The following is a 12252-nucleotide window of genomic DNA, read 5'->3' as shown; positions in this document are numbered from 1 at the left end:
AGAAAGAGAAGAAACGATCGAATTGATTAATTCAGTCGCACTGGTGGTGTTCGAAAGCTTATTATAACGCTTTCTGGCGGCGGGCCTTTGCGAGGATCGATCGGCCTTGACGGGAAAACCCTTAATTCGTGTGCCTGAGAGTTTCAACGCGCACGTCCAACCGCGTTAAGAGTGAAAACGGCCCCTTCCTTTATGCAAGCTTACTATTACGTGTCGCTGTAATACTGTAACCAGTTAACGTAATCGCGATTAGAGAAAACTCTACTCGAGGAAACCTTGACCGACGATTCTTGGGGTGGTTAAATGGCGCGCTCGCTGCTGCTGCTGCCTCATTTGTTGCTTCTGGAGCTTATTATGAAACCTGACTCCCTGGTGCACATCGTTTGCGAAATAAAAAGTAAACCAGGGATAACCGATGAAACTGTTATCCAAAATGGAACATACTCGATGCGACAATAATTAAATATCGTCTATGAAAAACAAGGAATTAAATGTCCTCCTACAAATTCATTGGAATAATAATTAAAAGTCACGAATATCGTGAATATCCTTTTGCCGGAGAACATTTGCCAATTGGAATAATAATGAAAAATCAGGAAAAAGTAATCTACGGTAAACAAATGTTAGAAAAGTCCAAAAAGCGAAGGCTTGAGTGGGCCATGTGCAGTCTTCTGCTGCGTTTCCCCCTCCTAGGGATAGTTCTGCCTCAAGGCTAAGAAAGGCCATATTGTCAAGGGGGTCCTCTTGACTAGGTTTTTCAGGAAAGATAGAATTGTATCAGCACTCGTACAGTATAGTTCGAAATACAAGCATTCACTCTGTTTAACCGCCCACGTTTATATCTTATTCAACCGCTCACCACCGTTATCCTGACACATTTTCTCTTACACAAAGGATCAAAAATATGTATATCCTGCCGGAGAACATTTGCCAATTGGAATAATAATGAAAAATCAGGAAAAAGTCATCTGCAATACCAACATCCTGCCGAAGAAATTTTGCCGATCACCCTCGCGCCACGTTCATACACACCAAACCAAACAAACCACGCAGTAAAAACAACCACTCACCGTAGTCCAGCGATTGTTGCTGTTGCGCCGCGTACTGCGACGTACTATTGGCCGGCGTGACTCTGAAGCGTTCCATTCTCCTCGTCTCTCACCGCCGAAACACCACCGAAGGAAACCTCTCGCACTCTCCCGAAACAACTGTCGCTACCTCCTCGCCGAATCCTCGCGCCGATAATCCTCGAAGGCGCGTGGAAAGAACGGCGCAGAGAAGAATCCGCCAAGGAGTAGTACCGATAAATATCCAAACAATGGCACTTTCGCTTCGTCCGATTGGCGAACGCGTTCTCCATTCGCCGGTGCGATGTTACAGGCTTCTGCCGGCCGCGCTGTGACTGTGTACCGCTGACAACACACCACGAGGAACAGACGGACGGCCAGACAGGCAGACAGAGACGGCGAACAGTGGGAATAGGGAGGGAGAAGCAACGAGCCAACTGTACTGAACGAGCGGAACCGATATACACAACGAGGGAAAAGAAAGAAACGCACGTTTGGCCTATCGTAGGCAACCCACGGTGCGTGTCCCCGCTCGTTTAAAGCTCTCTCTCTCCTCTCTCGCAAAAACTGGGATCTCTGTTTATCGCGTGTACACGCTATGGCCGCGTCTCGTGTCGCCAGCAGCAGCGTTGAAGCGCGTGCTGAACGCGATAACAGAACGTTGGTCGTTTGCGTGTGACGATCGCGGGGCTTAACCCAAACGCTGGGACCTATATACCTGTCTGTCTGTCTGCCTATCTGTTCGCGGGTGACGTTACACGTGAGCAACGACCGCGTTGCGTTTTTCTTTTCGAACGGCGACACCGTGCACCGCCACGATCACACCAGACGTATTACTAACTCGTGGCCACGGACCGATCCGCCGTTTTATATATATGATAGACACGCGTGTGTGCACGCCTGTAACGCTAGGGGGCCCCGTGATGCGAAGCAGAAGCTGAGTATGGCTGTGTCGCGACGGGGGCACCCACGTGTGCGTGTATCAGCACCGGCGAGCTCGCCCCAGGACCGTAGCTACCGCCGAACTACCCTAGATGGCCCGCCATTGGACCTTGGGCTGGGCTCGGCGACGGCTGGATCAGGGCGGGGAAAGTGAAAGGGCGGATGAAATTAAAATGGTCTATAGGGTGAGCGATTTGGAATAGGTTTTTTTTAAGGCGAAAAATGGTGAGTTAGATTACGAGATTACCAACTGTTGGAAATTATTGTCGACATTTTTGTGAACCAGTGTTGTATGCACTTCTGATGCTGGGATACTGTAAAGAGGAAGATTCAAGTGGAAAGATATTACACTGTATTATCAATTTACTAGTTTATGGTCTATGGGACTTTTCATATTAAGCCAGTGGAAAGAGGAAGATTCATGTGAGAAAATATTATACTGTCTTATCAATTTCTTTTTTTTTACTATTAATTGTGTATCACCCTGTATATTTGTCTGAGTAATTTATGCTCTATGGACTTTGATGATTAGCTACTGGAAAAAGGAAGATTCAGATGGAAAGATATAACACTGTGCTATCAATTTATTTTTTTACTGTTTAATTGTCTGGGTAGTTAATGCTCTATGGACTTTGATATTAAGCTGCAATAAGGAAGATTCAGGTAGAAAGATATTATACAGTATTTTACTGTTTAATTGTCTAGGCAGTTAATGCTCTATGAACTTTGATATTAACCTACTGGAAAAAGGAAAATTCAGATGGAAAGATATAATACTGTTATCAATTAATTTTTTTACTGTTTAATTGTCTGAGTAGTTAATGCTCTATGGACTTTGATATTAAGCTGCAATAAGGAAGATTCAGGTAGAAAGACATTATACCATATTTTACTGTTTAATTGTCTAGGTAGTTAATGCTCTATGAACTTTGATATTAACCTACTGGAAAAAGGAAAATTCAGATGGAAAGATATAATACTGTTATCAATTAATTTTTTTACTGTTTAATTGTCTGAGTAGTTAATGCTCTATGGACTTTGATATTAAGCTGCAATAAGGAAGATTCAGGTAGAAAGATATTATACCATATTTTACTGTTTAATTGTCTAGGTAGTTAATGCTCTATGAACTTTGACATTAACCTACTGGAAAAAGGAAAATTCAGATGGAAAGATACAATACTGTTATCAATTAATTTTTTTACTGTTTAATTGTCTGGGTAGTTAATGCTCTATGAACTTTGATATTAACCTACTGGAAAAAGGAAAATTCAGATGGCAAGATACAATACTGTTATCAATTAATTTTTTTACTGTTTAATTGTCTGGGTAGTTAATGCTCTATGAACATTGATATTAAGCTACTGGAAAAAGGAAAGTTCACATGGAAAACTGTTATCAATAAGTTCTGCACCACCCTGTATATTTCTCTGGGTAGAGAGGGTTCGTGATCAATGGACTTTCGAGGTTAAGCTACTAAAACAAGAAAGATTCACGTAGAATTTCTTTCTTCTTTTACATAGGAAGGTTATACTATCAGTTCTGCGCAACGCAGTACAGTTGCCTGGATAGGGAGGTTTTATTGTTTGGCGGGAAAGTGGCGTTGTCATGGAAGGGTTAAGGGCGTGGAGGTTAAAGGCGTATTTAGTCCCCAAGAGCAATTGGGGAGATTAACTTCGATGCAGATAAAAAGTGTGGTAAAAATGATGAAGGTATATGGTAATCCATAGCTGTAAACCCAACGATCTACTGAAAAGTTTCTAAAAAAGCACCAGCACCTCACCTATCATCATTTATCGATCAAAAGTGTATCTCTCTTAGACTCCGTCAGAAATCGGTGAAACGTTTAACCAGTTATTTCATACCGGTACACATGAAGTTAACTCGTTTCACTTCGCTTACCGAGTTAAACGCAACGATTTCCCTTAATCGTGACTCTCATTTTCCTCCTGTAAACCCAAAGAAAAGCGAGAGAAATGTTATTTTCGAAACTCCGTTGAAACTTTCTTGGCCACGCGCCAGCAATCCCCTCTCCTCTGATAATTTCCAGCGAAAGAGCAAATTACCGAAATGAATTCTATCGTAGCCTAACGGAGAGAAACGAAATTGCTAGCTTCCGCTGCCGCGAGGGACCAAAACCAGATACACACGACACTTTATCTCGTTAATTGCGACGCGCTCTCGAAACTTTTGGACAAAGTGCGCGCAACAATGTGTCGCGGAGTTGTCGCCGCGGACAATGCACGAGAGCACGTGTGCGTGCATCGCACCGGCTTTTTCCAGGACCGTATCTCTTCGCCTCGAGGCACCGTCCACCCGGCGCTTTCGGACAAAGAGGATCCCGCGGTCAACGTCTCCGCCGTGAAAATAGAAGCAACCTCACTTCCGCTTTTCTGTCTGATCGATGATCTGATACGCTCGCAACGACCACGCAACCGTGCTTTTTATCACGGGGAAAGGGACATTGCCGCGTGAGTATTGATTATCGCGGAATCTTTAAGTGCGCCACGAAATGCTCGCGACGAGTAATTGCCTATTGGATTTTTATCTGACCGATAGCGATTATCGAGCGTTAACGTGGAGCATCGTTCGAGATCGACGGAAGAATTTTTTTGGGGAAATTATGAAATCTTAGAGATGAATAAAAGGCGGTCGAAAAAATTTCTCAGATTAAAGAATTAAGTTTCTGTGGAATTTTATAATTTAGATCGATATTTCCAAGGAATAGTTAAATTTGAGAGAAGAAACGTAAGTGCCTTCTCGTTCCACAATGTTTTTCTATTTTTTTTGAAGATCATTATTTTCTAGATTTTCATTAAAATACTTTTCGCTTTCGGCGCGAACTCATGGGGTGATCCAATAATAAAAAGAAATGCAGCATCAATCGAGATCGACGAAAGAATTTTTTTTGGGAAATTATGATATCTTAGAGATGAATAAAAGGCGGTCGAAAAAATTTCTCAGATTAACGAATTTATTAAGTTCGAATGGAATTTTATGATTCAGATCGATATTTCCAACGAATCCTTAAATTTGAGAAAAGAAACCTAAGCGCCTTCTCCTTCCACAACAATTTTCTATTTTTTTTTTTTTTGTAAGATAATTATATCGCCGCTATAGAATTTTCCTCGATTTTCATTCCAACAGTTTTCGCTTTCGGCCAAACTTACGAGGTGATCCAACAGTAAAAAGAAATAGAGCATCGATCATCGAGAATTTTTTTTTCTTTTTTTTTTTTGAAATCGTGACATCGCAGAAACGAATAACAGCTTGAAAAAAATTTATAGCACAGAAAACTGTAGGTGGACAGATACTCGTGAACGGTGGCTTCAGGTCACGTGAATGCATTTCGCGTATACACACAGCACGCACCCATGTGTGTCCCATATTTCAGGGTTACGCGAGGCTGTTCCGCAGCGATAACGCAGTTGCAACAGTGTACGTACGAATTACTACATTTTCGTCTACAGTGCGGTGAGTAATCGGGGAACTTCGTCGGTTGCATGTATCCTGTTCTAGGTGGCAGCAGGAAACGGAAACCTTTCTTTCGGGAAAATTCCATTTGCACGTACTAGGTTCGCGTATCCTCTCGAAAGGGTTCAAAATATATGTACCGAACACCGATACTCTTCCAACGAGTATGCAACTCCATCGATAGTTATCAGTAGATTCACGTTCCTGAATTACAATCCGCTGTTTACCTAAAAAATACCCGATTCTTATCTCTACGATGTAATTCGCCTAACCTTTCATCGTGTACTGTAATTTAATTACTCGCTCAGACTTACACTCTATTTGGTAGTATTTTAAGGATGGCGTAGGTGTAACTCGCGATAAACGCCCCTCGAGATAGAAAGAGAGAGAAAAAGAGAGAAAGAATAAGGTGACGTCGACAGAGAGCCCCGCGTAGTCTTTAAAGGTTGCTCAAGTCGCGATCGAGGGTCCGTGAAATTCGCTAGAACTACCAACGGGAGGTAATAACAGCGCTGGCGGATCGAAAAAGGCTATCCAACCGCCGATATACACGAGGGAACGACTTTTTTCGACCACGCGAACGCGTCCTCTCTTCCTAATGGCCAATACAGAGGGACGAGGCGTCGTTAAAGCTGGACTACGCTTGCACGTGCACACGCTTTGGTATATATTTCGCCTTTTTTTGTTTCACCGTACCGAGAAAATGTTTTACGAGTTTCAAGTTCCCGGCGCATGGCTGAGAAATATGAGTAGAACTCGTCCGTGACGAACAGCCGAATGTTAGGAGAGAGAAGAAGCTGGGTTACGTTTGGCTCGCGGAGACGTTTCGCTCGGGAGAAAAATCGTATTAGCATTTCAAATGCATGGAAATCCACCGGCCGGAGTGCGCCACTTTAATGCAAAAGCTAAAGCGAGCCAGAATCCGTGCGTCAAGTCCTTGGATTTTTCGCGTATTTTCGCTATCCATTGATAATGCAAATCCATTGTCGAGCTCGTTCCTTTTGTTCGGCTTCACCTGTATATGCATACATGTATATACCTGCGTCATTCGCGACACGTTTCCAAAAGTGTGTAGATTCGAGTGCCACGACAGTTTATCGATTACACGTTTCGAATGGCACGGCTATTAATCGAACAAGCGAATACGCGTTACGCACCCTTAACCTGATGATTAAGTGAACAGTGTTGCAGTCTCGAGTGTTCTTATATTTTTTTTTTGGTGACGATACGATAGACAGAGACAGTGGGAACGTCGCGAATTTTTTGTTTTTTCTTTTCGCACAATTCTGCTCTTGAAATTGGGTGGCCCTTGGCTCGAGACGTGTTCCCCGATCAAACAAGAGAGATTCGAAGGGAGGCAGAAACAGGAATTGTCTGGTCGGTTTGTACCTTAGTGTTCGAGACATCGTCGAACGTAGGGGAACACGGCACATCTGCACAGACTGTGTGTGTGAATTTTTTTTTTTTCCTCCAAGCCACCGAGGGAACACACATTTCTCTTTCTCTCTCACTGTTGGTTCTGCTCGGCGTTTTAGCCGAAACAGCTGATCGTTGCCCCTTTAATTGCATCGCGTTTGGCTCCTACGACGTCGCGGTAAGTTTTCTTGGAAATTTCAATCAAAATCTCGGCATAGTGTTCGCTCGTTTAGTGGGACAATGTTGTGCGGTAAAGCGTGCCTGTGAATACAGTCGAGTGTTTCGTTGCTCGGTGCACGGTAAGTGCTGCTACTTCAAGCATCTTTTGTAGGTTAGGAAGCGCCTTTCGCCTTTAAAGCTCCATACACAATGTCCCGCCCGTTCGTCGGCATACGTAGACGCTCGTGAAACCTCCACCCTGTCTGGCAAAAAACCTTTTCAGACTGGCAAAACATACGACCTCGTTAGTTGCGATCGTTGTGCATTCAGGATGCCATTGCTCGCCTCGCGAAATCCGATTTGCGATAAAACTATCGTGCTACCTTGTTGCATTTCTTCCCATCGTACTTCAAGTTGCAGGGATTAAGGATGAATCGTGTTCTTAGGTTGGGTATCGAGTGCTTTACTTTCTCGGTTAAATGCAGAGCGTTGTGTTATGGCGGGATCCATGGAAGAAGTGACCTCGCGTGCGTGGTGCCGGTATAGTGATAAAGACCAAGTTTAGTTACTCGGTGGAAAGTTAGAAAGGAATTTTATTTCATATTCATCCGAGTATAGAAACGTGAGAAATATTATTTGGATATTTGAAAGGCACTTGATTTGGCTATTTGAAAATATCCAGGTACGTGTCAAGTTTGCCGAAGTAAGTTGTTGATATCGACGAAGAATAGCGATTCTTGGGAGAGAATTCGCGAGGAGAGAATTTTCCGATGTTCTTCGTTCGATCTATCGATATGTTAACGCAAATAGGGAATAATATATTTCTTTTCGGATGAATTCGTAACGCGCGCTTCTTTGAAAGACGCGCCGCCATGTCGGTGCAGCTGGCGAATAAACGAACGGGCGGGGGAAACGAAAGACATGCATCCACCATAACGGCTTGGAGTTCTGTGACGTCTTCAATGGCCGCCGTCGTATTGTCTATACACGTAACGGAGCGCGGTACACTTACAAACCGCGTTCCGTGGTGGTTCACAACGTAGTGTTTACTGTTTTATCGTTAGAATAATCTACCAGGCTGTGGGCCAACGTGCAAACCATGGGCTCGAAGAAGCATAAAAAGCACAAGCGCGAAAGGCACGAAGGTGAGGACCGGGCTCGATCGTCTTATCGTCGTTTTTTGTCACTTTTAATTGTTCTTTCAACATTGTCTTGACATCATAGGTCGTCGCGTTATTATGTAAAGAAGCATAAAAAGCACAAGCGCGAAAGGCACGAAGGTGAGGACCGGGCTCGATCGTCTTATCATCTTATCGTCGTTTTTTGTCACTTTTAATTGTTCTTTCAACATTGTCTTGACATCATAGGTCGTCGCGTTATTATGTGCTGCCTTTTCAATAGTCGTTGTACACCGTGCTGCACACTGTTTCGAACGAGTTCGCAACGCGCTTCGAATTTAAACGGCACCTTCAACTATCATTCTTCACTGCGATATTTGTTTTTACGTTTGTCCGATCGAATCATACTCGCGATGACAGTTCAGTTGCTACGTTATCAGGTGTTTTCGTTGCATACTGTATCTCAAAGTTTTCTTTCACGGCGCACTAAGCATTGAAGTAACGGGTCTCTCTCTGGTTTCTCGAATTTTTCGTTTTTGCCCGTTTTACTCTATTTAATGTTATTCGATATGCGTTTATATTGGTCGATTTTCACGTTACTGTCAAATATTTTGCTGAATGTAATACTACAATGTTGACACTTGTGTCCACCGCACGAGGATTCAAATGAAAAAACTATTCCATAAATGTTAGTGTGTCCAAGGTGTGGAGATTCTGGTTTATAGTTTTAACACAGAGTACGAGAGCCTTAATTGGTTGAAATTTTCTAACATTTTCATTGGAATCCTTCTTGTACTCATAGTTTAATAATGCACAGGAATTTTGACTACGTTTTCACCAAGGACAAACTGAGAGTGAGGTTGGAGTAGAAGTGAGGTGGATTCAAAAGTATAAACGAAGGTTCCACTGCAACAGGTGCAACGTGGAAGTAAGTGACGTGTAACAATGGACATGGACTGGTTGCACGACAAAAACTAGCTGTGCTTCCAAAATTACTCAGATGTCCCATACCCTTTCAGTTTTTTGTCTGTTAAGATTAGTTGAAGTGCAACAAGATTTTTCACGAGTTAAATGTATTACTGTTTTTTAATAGAAAAACCTATAGAAATACTGTTATGTCTGTTGCACTTCAATCATTTAGTTCCCTGGCTGTTATGTATTATGGCATCAAATGCCATACATGCTTTGCTTTACCTCATTAAGAGGTATTTTCGATTTCAACAGTTGCTCCTTCCTGATTACTCCTGCAGATTCAGTCGGTCAATGCGTCAATAATTATTTTATTGCATACTTCTATCAAGGTTTATTTAATTTAAGTCAAGCTACTTCCATCTCGCTTCCAGTTTGTTGAATGTGAAAACAAGGTCACTGTCCTGTTATAAAATCATCTTTATTATTATTATTATTATCAACATTTCCTTCTACCTTTTTATTAACATCCTGTAGATGTCATTAATTCAAAATTGAACTTTTTTTTTCATTCTCCTGCAAGATTATACAATGCAATATTTAGCACCGTATTTTTACATTACAACAATATGCTGTTATTCTGCACCTTTGTATGATTTTCTGCAAGACATTTTTACTGCATGCATTAGATATTATTTATAGCTTAATGCTTCGATATCTTCATACATACTTAGTACATAGCATTAGCTTGCATATGTTGTGAGTAACATTCCCTTTCTCTTTTTAACAGAAGGGCACTATACAACCACGGATAAACCCCGTACCTTGAAGTTAATTTTAAAGGTAGGGGGTACCAGTGGGACACCTGAATACGGCAACGAATCTCCGAGTCAGGCGACAATGTTGTCCCAACAGTTGGGGGTCTACCAACAACAGTTGGGTCTCAACTGTTCTGTAACACAGGAATCTGAATACGATAGGTATTTGGGGCACAAAAAGCTCAAGAAGAAAAAGAAAAAGAAGGACAAACGGCACAAGCATCATCATAAAGACAAGAAGAGGAGAAGAGAGGAATCCAGTCAAGAATCGGTGGGAGATGCTGATGAAAGTTTAGTTGAAGTCCCCAAAAAGATTCCTAATCACCAGTTGTTACCTCCAAGACCACCGTCTAGTGGAGAACACAGAGTTGGTGTTACTAGCCATATTAGCTCGCTCTCTCCGCATCGTGAACCTAGAACTTGCGTACTTCGAAAAATTGCCGAGCGTACACCACTTCAGCGATTATTAGAACACCTTCTCAGGTCAATGGAGAAGCGTGATCCGCAGCAATTTTTTGCCTGGCCAGTCACAGATAGCATTGCACCTGGATACTCTCAGATCATCACAAATCCTATGGATTTCAGTACCATAAAGCAGAAGATAGACGATAATAGTTATCAGAATTTAAACGAATTCATAGACGACTTCAAATTGATGTGTGATAACGCTACGACGTACAACCAATCGGATACCATTTACTACAAAGCAGCAAAGAAATTATTGCATGTTGGCCTAAAGATGGTTACACCAGAAAAACTTCGCCAGTTGAGACCTGTTTTAACCTACATGCAGGATATATCAAAGGAAGAGCTTGGATTTGAATTAGGCACAGAAGATCCTAACAATCCAGACGTTCCGGTAACAGAGGAGCAGATTGAACGAGAACGAGAACAGGAGGAACGTAACGAGGAGGCTGAGGAGCTCAGAAAGGAGAACCAGAGAAAAATGAGATTAGCTAACTTGGGCAAATTCGAAGCTATTCCTGACGACATGACGCCGGAGGAAATATTGAAACAAGCTCGAGGAGCTGCGAAAGCAGCGTCAGAAAAATTAACCCTGAAAAGATTGACCTCGAAGATGGGTTTCCTCAGGCAAAAGAAGGACGGAACTACCAGTCTACAAATCATAGTACCGGGAGACGGAGTGATTCCGGGAACAAATCAAAGACCGGTATCGTTAGGTCAGCTTATAGGTAAATTGAATCACGGCACAGGTGTGCTGGCAGGATTCCGCGAAGATAGGAGAAACATGTCGAAACCGGTAAAACCTTTATACTACGGTGCCTTCGGCTCTTACGCGCCAAGTTACGACTCCACGTTCGCCAATCTCACGAAGGAAGAGACAGATCTGGTGTATCAAACCTACGGTGACGAGACGGCTGTACAATATGCAGAATCGATTTTAGACTTTGCTAAAGACTGTGATTATACGTTAACTATGGTCGACGATCTGTTGGATATCCTAACGGGAGGGGATCACAGAAAGACTAAGAAGTTCCTTGAGGAAAAACGAAGACTCAAAGAGGAGGAGGAGAAGATCAAGCATTTACTAGAGAAACCTATGCAAGATGTGAATCGCAACATCTCACTGTTAGATAGCATTAAAGTTGATATCGATCAGCTGAAGACTCTAGCTGAGTTAGGAATTGACATTAATTTCTTGGAAAAATTAGGTAATTATTTGTTCAAACAAACTCAAAGTATTCTGAACCACCGAGCCTAATGAAATATTCATGTGAATTTTATCTGATTTTACAGAGGTGGAATTGAAGCTCACCGAGGAACGCGCAGCCTTGCAAACTAGATTGGATGATACGTCGCAGATGTTGGGTCGTTTGAAGCAAGTGCAGCACGAGCGACTCTCAGCACCGCCGCCAGCTCACTTGTCGAATGTTCCTAAACCGTCTGAGAACGAAGTGGCGATAGCCGACAAAATCACGGACAATTTAACCGAGATAGCGAAGAAACTCCCTCCCTCTGCTATCGCTCCTGTCGACGGTTTACGAAGAGCCATGGGGATCGCGCCACTTGGTGGACCAGAGCCTATGGAGGTGGAGCCTATCACTCATAATCCAACGATAGTCGCCGAGAACAATCTGTTGTCTCAAACTAGCAACAATCCGGTCCCTTCGAACATATTGTCCGCGCCATCACCGATACAGAACACAAATCTGCTCAGTCCTACTAGCCAACAAAACCAATCGATCAGTATTGTGAACACAAATCAACCGCCTATACAGATACAGATAGGCATGACGCACAGTCAGACACCTCCGTCTCTATTGGGTACAACAGAGACGTCTGCGGTTCCTGATCTGGAAACCGAGCTGCGTGAATTTTTAGAAAGCG

The 12252-nt window shown here is 42.8% G+C and overlaps 2 protein-coding genes across 2 annotated transcripts in view; one reads left to right on the top strand and one right to left on the bottom strand.

Annotated features, from left to right (window-relative positions):
- Nucleotides 1–1323, bottom strand: part of LOC108573001 (solute carrier family 12 member 7) — a 169240-nt gene extending 167917 nt beyond the window's left edge. The window contains 1 exon segment of the mRNA XM_017935348.1: nucleotides 1071–1323. Coding sequence (XP_017790837.1) covers nucleotides 1071–1146 — 76 coding nt within the window. The 5' untranslated portion in view covers nucleotides 1147–1323.
- Nucleotides 1324–8033: 6710 nt separating this feature from the next.
- The window catches only part of LOC108572850 (bromodomain-containing protein 7), a 173356-nt gene continuing 169137 nt past the window's right edge, over nucleotides 8034–12252 (top strand). Inside the window, exons 1-3 of the mRNA XM_017935168.1 lie at nucleotides 8034–8203; nucleotides 9876–11576; nucleotides 11662–12249. Coding sequence (XP_017790657.1) covers nucleotides 8158–8203; nucleotides 9876–11576; nucleotides 11662–12249 — 2335 coding nt within the window. The 5' untranslated portion in view covers nucleotides 8034–8157. The remainder of the gene's footprint in view (nucleotides 8204–9875; nucleotides 11577–11661; nucleotides 12250–12252) is intronic.

This window comes from Habropoda laboriosa, unplaced genomic scaffold, assembly GCF_001263275.1.
Source record: "Habropoda laboriosa isolate 0110345459 unplaced genomic scaffold, ASM126327v1 scaffold102, whole genome shotgun sequence".
Lineage (NCBI taxonomy): Eukaryota > Metazoa > Arthropoda > Insecta > Hymenoptera > Apidae > Habropoda > Habropoda laboriosa.
The sequence above is the reverse complement of the archived record's forward strand: the minus strand, read 5'-3'. Positions and strand labels throughout refer to the sequence as shown.